The sequence below is a fragment of the Solanum verrucosum genome, unplaced genomic scaffold (assembly GCF_900185275.1).
Source record: "Solanum verrucosum unplaced genomic scaffold, falcon-dt-bn FXZP01000246.1, whole genome shotgun sequence".
Taxonomy (NCBI): Eukaryota; Viridiplantae; Streptophyta; class Magnoliopsida; order Solanales; family Solanaceae; genus Solanum; species Solanum verrucosum.
Genome location: NW_026019995.1, coordinates 8,551 through 17,820, shown reverse-complemented (window position 1 = coordinate 17,820; position 9,270 = coordinate 8,551). Strand labels below are relative to the sequence as shown.

General features: G+C 33.7%; 1 protein-coding gene across 1 annotated transcript; it reads right to left on the bottom strand.

Moving 5' to 3' along the window:
* Positions 1–476: 476 nt before the first annotated feature.
* On the bottom strand, positions 477–1,184 carry LOC125819228 (uncharacterized). The gene has a single exon (XM_049498694.1). It carries the CDS (start codon positions 1,182–1,184, stop codon positions 477–479), a length of 708 nt encoding a protein of 235 aa, XP_049354651.1.
* Positions 1,185–9,270: the final 8,086 nt, after the last annotated feature.

Genomic DNA, 9,270 nt, shown 5'->3' with positions numbered 1-9,270 from the left:
ATTTTCCCTCCAATTGTTTGTATCATACCTGTTGTTTTTAACTTCTCAAACAACTGAACCAATGGTTCAGCTATTTTGGTATAGTTGCAAGTGGTTTTGATTTCATGATCTGGACGAGCTCTAGGTGCAACATATGGTCGATTTTGAAAAGTTGAAGCTTGGACTGGTTGGTATGAATGTGGTTTATTGTAAGTAGGAGCTCGAGGTTGATAGTAGTTTGCTTGGGTGTTGTAGACATGGTAAGGAGTTGATGGAGAAAGGTAGAGAGTTTTTGAGGCTTCACCAAATTGGTAAGGGTAAATGGGTTGATGAGGTTGATTTAGGTAGGGTGGAAGTTGACCTGGCCCACATCTTTGGTCAATCATGACAGCATATGCATCTCTTTTCTTCTTTTTGTTTACATTGATATAACCATATTGAATCATTTTTCTTGCAGCTTGCAAGGCTGTAAAGTCTTGGATTCTTCCTGATTTGATTCATTCTTCCAAGATTTCTCCTATTCTAATGATTTCTGTGAACTTTTTTCCCATCATGGTTATCATTTTCTCATAGTAAAGACTGCTATCTTGGCATTCAATGAAGGTAGCAGTCATTTCACTTTCACTCATCGGCGGTTGGACTCTAGCTACTTGTGACCTCCAAGGTAGAGCATACTCATGAAATGTCTCATTTGACTTCTTCTTTAACTTAGTCAGGTAGAACCTATCTGGTGTGATATCAGTATTGAACTTAAATCGATCCATAAAGTCTTGTGCCATATCACTCCAACCATGCCATTTATGGGGATCTTGTTGTGTGTACCAAGCAAAACCTTCACCAGATAAACTTCTTAACAATAACTTCATTCTGACCCTCTCATCTATCCCCACTCCTACCAGTTTGTCACAATATGCCCTTAGATGTGTGTGAAGGTCACCAATTCCATTGAATATATCAAACTTTGACAGTTTGTACCCTACAGGCAAGTCAATGTCAGGCTGCACACACATATCCTCATATTCTAGGCTTTGGTTTCTCCTAGTAGTTTGGAGGTTTCTCATTGCTTCCTTAAGATCATGAATCTCTCTAGCTAACACATCATCAACCTTTACCTTGACATCTTTCTTCATCTCCTCATATTGATCTACCTCGGGTTGAAACTTGACCAATATTGGGTTGGGTAAAAGCTTGAGTTTCCACTGCATATACTGGAGGAACATGTTGTGCATAAGGAGTGGCAATATGTGCTCCTTGTATATGCTGAGCTGGATAAGTTTGGACAATGGGTGTATTTTATATTAGAGGTGGTGGATTCGATGGATTTACGAGAGTAGTTGTAGGGAATGGATAGGTGTTAGTGGGTAGAGAAACGTAAGGAGTATGAGTTGGAGGTTGATTTTATGGGTTGACAGGTGGTGGATTAGGAGTAGCATAGGTAGTGTAGGTAGGTGGTTGAATTTCTGGAGGAGTTTAGATGGGTGGCAAATTTGATGGATTTGTTGGAGTAGTTGGAAGAAGGTTATTGTTGGTAGGCAGAGGTTGTTGTGGAGGAAAGTGTTCAAGAACTGGTGAATAAAGTGATGGAAAACGAGGTGGGTTTGGTGTGGTACTTCTAGGTTCAAGAACTGGACTTTGGAGTGTGATTGATAAATTGGTCAAATCCCTAACCCAAGTTAGTTCACTACGTAGATCCTCAATCTCTTGAGTCAAGCAGACGATGTGATCATCATGTTGAATAGTAGTTCTATCTATAGAAGTCTTGGGAGAGTCATTAGGAATCATGATATGTCCTATACCAATTGGATAAGACGTGGTTGGATTAGTCATAGTGATTTTTCTTCCTTGAATAGGCCAACTACGTCGAGGTAATGTCGATGACTTGGACCTTGTGAAGTAAGTATGGTCGGCCAGCTCGGTTGTCAACACGAATCAACTTTGGTAGGGAAAAAATAAAAGAAAAAAAACAAAAATAATGTTAGTTTTAAATGAAATAGGAAAGTCATATTCACATAAACTCAAATAAGTCACATCGCAAGCAAGTCAAATAAGTTATAAAAATAACATACAAACAAGTCATCAAGTAGAGTCAAATAAGTTGTAAAAATAACATGTAAACGCATTCTAATATACTTGTGATCTCTTTGTGCCGGAGGTAGGCCTGATGTAAATCTGAGGAATATATTTGCCATAGTATGTCATTCTATTTCTCTTGATTAATTAAATTTTATTTCTACAAAAAAAAAAGTACAAGATAGCATAAATTTTATTACATGTCGAATGAATACAACGTAAAGTGCTTTTAAATCAAAATAAAGTGAAATAGAATTTGTTATGTCCCTCCTTCTTGGTTCCTTTTGGTAATATCGACGCTTCTTGTACTCCAACGTCAAGTCTTTGTACCTGTCACGGAAATGTTAGTCATACCCCCCCCCACCCTTAAAGTATAATTAATTGGAGCAAATGGTACATATTTAGGCATAAAAATTTCTCAAATATGCATATAAATAATGATATGTCATCACTTGGGTCGGAAACCCACTTGGACATTTAAGGTAAAGTCGACTAATGGACTTAATACACCAAGAGTATCAAGCCTCTTAGGTCATGAAATGATGTATGCTCCTTCTAAAATGTGTTAGTTTAGCTCTACTCTAGGTAAACTAGGAGTGGTTTTACTACACACAAAGTTCCAAGTGGATTACTCGAGTGAGAAGGTTATGCGGTCACATGAAAAAAGATCCGGACACCCCGCACATATCTCAACTCTCCTAAATTTTAGAATTTAGAAAAAAAATTGTGGGTGCAAATAACACACCTCGCTTGTACGTGTGATAATGTGAATTTTCAAGAAGTGGAGAAATATAAATGGAATGACAGTTAAGAAAAGCAGTAACACATAAATATTTATAGCAAACACACAGTTGATAGCAAGTAAAAATAATTTATAGCTAATGAATAATTTATATCTTGTGAAAATAATTCAAGGCAAACATACAATGTATAACATGTAAAAAAAAAATTACGACAAATAATATAATAAAATTAAACACATAAAAACGTAATTAAACTAAATCCATTGTGGTTAGAACCTAAAAAGTTCTCAGTGAAGTCGTCAAGTTGTTATACCCCATTTTAATCGAGTAAAAATAGTGTACAAAATTTTGGTTATTCCTAATTAATTAACTAACTTAGGAAGTCGCCACCTAATTATTACGGTGAATTAGGGAACCTAAAATTGATTAGTCTTTGTCTAAAATTAACTCCATTTTAAGGTCTACTAAACATGAGATTCTAGGTAAGGGTTCAATTAATCTAAAGAGAAGGGGTAAGACATCCTTTAAGATCCATTAACACTGGTTAACCGACCGAACTTAAATAATTAATTAGGCTAAGTGTAAGAAAGTAAAAATTACGATATAAATGTTAAATGTCAAATAGATTTATTAAAGATACTAAAAAAATATTTTATAAAAACTCCTTCTTGTTAAAGACAAAATGCAATTAAAAAGAGTTTGAAAACATTTGAGTTTATTGTTGGTTGAAAAAGGGAGTAGATGTGATGACGGCCCATTTATAATCAAAGAAAGATTAGATTTGTTAGGAAAACAACAAGAGTTGCTTTGCAAGCACGGTCATTTTTTATGAAAAAGAACATTTAACCAAACTCCAAAATTATAACCATGTGAAAAAATTAATCACATAGTATTACTCCGGTGTGTACATGTAAACAAAGATAAGATAGGAAATAAGAAAGTAAATTAGAAAAAAATATATCTGCAAGAAAAATATAATATAAATGAAAGACAACAAATAAATATAGAATTTATCAACCCTTATTAGAACAAATATTTGCCAAAACGTAAAGGATCTGACTTTTACTAAGAGAAACACTAAGTAGTTCTCTAAGCTAGAAATATATAACAACCACTACTGTCAAGTAATAAGATAACAAAAATAAAGTTTTTTTTTAATCCAGATTTGCATAACCTTACATATAAATATAATCAAACCATTTTACTTTAATATATAGGCAAGATCCCTAACTTAGAAACAAAGAAAAATTAAGTAATATTTTCTTATCACATACTAAAAAGAATCAACATTCCAAACCATTCGTAGTAGACATATTAATTCACATACTAATCACATTATGAATATATAAAAAAAACTTCTGTAATATGTCAAGATTTCTCAAAGAATAACTTTAAAGTAATATTTGGATGTGAATAAAATATAGAAACATTACATGAATATAACTCATTTATTAACAATCTATTTCAGTTATAAAAATAATCTAAATGCAACTCTAATATTTCAAACGCGATCATCTATCAATAAAGAGGAAAAGATTAAGATTTTACCTCTTGTGGAGCAGTGAACGGGGAAGTTATAGGCCTCGAATCTACACCCGTTTCTCAAATAAAGTCAAGTGCAATAGAGAGGAGATTCAAAAATCCTTTGTAAGTAATATTCAAATTTAAAAGTGATGTTCTTGTGAGTGTAAACGCTTGTTGGATGATTTTTCTTCACAACCAAAACTCTTTTTTTTACTAAAAAATAGAGGAAATATTTATAGAAGTGGTTTAAGCTCTAGGATCTCATTTGGGTGGGATTTTGAGTTGAAAAAGATGTACATAGAAATTTGAACGTTGTGTTCTTGGATGGACATGGCCTTCAGGTGATCTGGTCAGATTTATGTTCGAAATGGTGAGCTCGTTTCTGAAGCCATATCTGCTATGTGTTGGACTCATATGCATCTTGATGAATATATTGAATTAGGAAGCATACATGAAAATGGTGTAGCATTTTTTATCTTTTGGCTGACAAAGTTGGAATTGTATAAAAAATGAAAAAGAAGACAAACATATACATGTAAAAAGTTTAGTAAGTAAGAAACTTGAGATAAAGTAATAACAATCATTTTAAATAAGATGACAATATGTAATAGTTTTGACAATAAAATATATAATTTTAAAATAGTGAAAATGATAATAAAAGGATGATAACCATAAAAATAATAAAGGTTAGAGCAGTGTTTTAAAAGGTGGGGGCGTGAAGCGGGACATTTTATTTAGTATAGGGCGAGGCGTAAGCGTTGAGACGTGGGGCGTGAGTCCTATGGATCTTTAAATTTTTAATTTACAATATAGTATAATAATATAATAACATGAAATTATAAAAATTATACATCAATATTTTGAAATAATTACAAACATGATTAAGGAAACTCATAGAAAATAAGACTTCTACTGTGATTATACAAATATAAATAATCTAATATCTTAAATTTCTATTAACAAAAGAATAATTATTTCTAAAAATATTTTTTTTATCATACTATACAATTTACACCCCTCAAAGAAAATAATTAATAAAACTTACTAGTATTATAAAAAAATAGAACTTCATTATGAATTAAAAAAATTCAAATAGCTAAATAAAATGTGATAATGTTGAGACATATGATAAAATCATGAACGCCAATGATAAGTGAAAAGTAAAATTCAGATAATTATTTTTACAAGAAATGTTAAGTAATATAATCATATTCACAGCGTTACCAAATAGTAAAGATGCGATTCTACAACTTGTTATTTGAGTTACTCTTAGTCTTCGTATCTCTATAGATTAAAAAATTATTAAGTATCATTCACTTATTCAAGAATTATTAGGGTCAATAATGTTAACTAAAGATTTTAACATATAATTTATGTAAGATCGGTTAGACGAGCCCCGAACGTTGGGCGTTGGGTGTGCTTAGGGCGTATAGTCGGGCACTTGGGGCGTAAGACTTACAGAACTAAGCCCCACACTTGAGTCTCAGGGCGTTTTGCTAGAGCCCTGCCCCAAGGTGATCCCCGAGGCGAGTCCCAACAGAGTTTTTTAAAACACTGGTTAGAGTTATAGATAATTACGATAACGATAGTTATAACCAAAACTAATAGTGAAATAAAAAATATTTAACTTGTTAACATTTTAGAAGCTCAATAGAATGAATTACAAGAAATGAGGGACAAAATTGGGTGTCAACAAGTGTGAAGCTCGCCACATTTACGAATGAGAGGCTATAAGATGTTTAGTAAAATTCACGTTTTTCATTATTCTAAAGTCGTGCGATAGAATTTTAACTTTGTATGTTTCTCCTAATCCCTATCTGATGCTTTTCAGGATATGGTCACTCAAAGGGCATATGCCGGAAGGAATGGGAGAGAGAATGTGGAATAAGAAGCTCCTTCAGTTCCGGTCGACCCTTCGACCGAGCAAGTGACTATTGTTTGGAGTTTAGTTTTGCTTTTCAAGTGTTGGTTCAAGCCATAATGGCTCAAGCCAATAAGGAAGTTGTGGTTCCGTGAACCCAAATGTGGGTACGACGACAACTAGAGTTAGAGACTCCACTAGAATGAATCCTCTAGAGTTTTATGGTTCCGAGGTTGAGGAAGATCCTCAAGAGTTCATTGATGAGGTGTATAAAGGGTTGATGATCATGGGAGTGACCTCGGTGAAAATGCAGAATTAGTCTCTTATCAACTTAAGGGTGTTGCTTAAGTGCGGTTCAACCAATAGAAGGAAGAGAGGGCAATTAATTTGGGTCCTCTTGATTGGGAAAAGTTTAAGGTTGTTTTACTTGATAGGCTCTGTAACACCCTGTATTCTACGTGTACTAGTTCTATATTTATGATGCTTATAAATTTCCTTGTGGTATAGTTATGGACTCAGTTTCCTGTGCAACTAGTGATCATAGAATAGGTTTAAAGTGAACTGTCTGTAGATTTTAATGCGACCCGATTAAGTTGAAATCGATGGAACTGTTTAAACTTAAGATCATAAGGTGGTATTTGAGTCTAAAGTTTAAAGTGACATAGTGTATATAAGTTTTAAGTTAAGTTAAAGGTATTAAGGTCTAGAAATGGAATAAAAAATTGAGGTGCTTGCTTGACTAACTAAGCTAGTAGGTGACAAGTAGGTGCATCACCTACTTTGACTTATTGACCAGCCCAAAGGACCAAGTAGATGCATCACATACTTTGTCTTATTGACCAACCCAAAGGACCAAATAGGTGCATCACCTACTAAACCTCTTTTGACCATGTTATTGGTCCAAGTATACTACCACTTACTTGCATTAATCTGGCCCAAGTTGAGTAGAAGAATAAGGGGAAAATGGACAATCAAGGCCCAATATTCTGAAGTCCAAAAAGGCCCAAGTGAAAAGTCCAAGTAAGCGGATCACCTACTTGACAAATTATGGCCCAAATGAGTGACAAAGTTGATCAAAGCAAGTCCCTTTAAAAGGATTGATATCAGCATTTTCCAACCATTTTTACTTTGGCAAAAATCTTATTTCTAGAGCTTTCTCTCTTCTCTCTTAGCTTCATACAACAGCCATTAAATACCATTAGGATTCTTGAATATTAGGGAGTTCAAGCTATTGGAAGGTATAAGTTAAGACAAGTTGAGGAGGAAAATCTTTACCTTGAAAAATTCAAGTCTTAGCAAGTGGTAGTTATGTCCAACAAGGTAAGCTACTTCAATTTTTTCCTCTTGTTCTTGAGTTAATTAGGACATTTGGTATGTGTTAGTGAGTTAGAATTTATTCCTTTTACATGGTGCAATATTTGGGAGGATGTTCTGGTGATTAGTGCATGTTGGGACAGCCATGGAGGGGAGTCCTCTTTAAACCCAATTATGAGCTTGTTTGAGCAATTTAAAAGTAATGTTAGATCTTCAAGTGCTGGTGATCAAAACCCATGATTTGCTTCTGTTACATTATTATGTTGAAGGACTTTTTTATGTATCTTATGATAAGGGATGTGACTGTATGTGCGGAGAAGTTATGGAGACGTTAAAGGACTTAAATATTGCAAGGATTTTTTAGGAGAACCTAATACGAAGATTGTACAGTATATAGATGCGATTAAAAGGAAAGGGAAGGAAAGAAAATATTGGCTAGATAAATTGCATGCTTATGCTTGATAACTATTTTGGTGAGATCAAGTAGCTCAAATTGATTGTTTAGCTACTAATACTAGTCTTACAACTTATTTTATTGTAGATTAAGCTTAAGTCATACTTTTTTAATTGTATAGCAAGGTATGTAAAGCTATTCAATTTCCTATTTCTTTGGCATGAATCCAACACTTTTATTACAAAGTAAACTTTCTAAGTGCCCTTGGTAGTGATTGATCCATAGTGCATCATAACATATCCAATGTAGTTAATTATCTCAATCCTACTCTCTAGAGTGTTACAGTGAGTACTCTAATAAGAGTTTATTACTAGATATATGTGCTTACTCTACCAAGTATTATCATGCAAGGTATAAACTTGTTACATCGTCAAACTGCTAACTCTTAGCAGGTATTCCTCTTATATAAATCAAAATGATCCTAGATTACACATGGTACATATGTTTATATGTTCGATATACAATCTGCCCATATCTTGCTAACTTGCTTCATATGTCTACTCCATCATATAAGTCATTTTTTCACATGTTCATATGTTCCCTTTATTGGTTATCACTCCCATTGTGTTAGACTATAATGTTACCTCACTAGATATCCACTTGCTCTATTGTACATTTTATATGTACTTACTTGGTATATGTATCCATCCCTAAGTTGAATATGTCCATGTGCTCCCTTGGTTCCACGTCCATGTATACCTTGTATTTGATATTAGTTAGTAAGTATTTGGCTATCATATAGAGATTTATATCTCTTGGTTGAATGTTAAATGTCTTCACTTGATATGTGGTTCAATATCAGATGTCAAAATGATTATTGAGTCATATAAGCTCCTAAGTATTACGTTGGTGTCACAATTGCTTTCCATGTCATTGTTATTATCTTAAGTCCATATTCATGTCTCCTATTATGTTTTACTGTCACGAAGCTTATGACCATCAAAACAACAATCTTAAAAGAGTTGTGAACGTCAAAAGAACAATCTCAAAGATTAAAGAGACAAGGTAAAATGAATCTATATAATTATGGGTGGCAGCTTAAGGGTTAAAATACCTAGCATGGGCCAATCCTAATTCTAGTACTTAAGGGTTGCAGCTCAGGGGTGATAATACCTAGCATGGGCCGATCTTAATCTATATTATTATGGGTGGCAGCTCAGAGGCTGAAAGCCTAGTATAGGTTGATCCCAGTTTTTATATCTATGAGGACCGCATCCCAAGGGTTAAAATGCCTAGAATGAGTCATCCTCTTATACCACTGATCTATTGGTCATTTGTATCATATGCCTTATAAATATTGTAACGCACAAAAAAGTAAAGAAAAT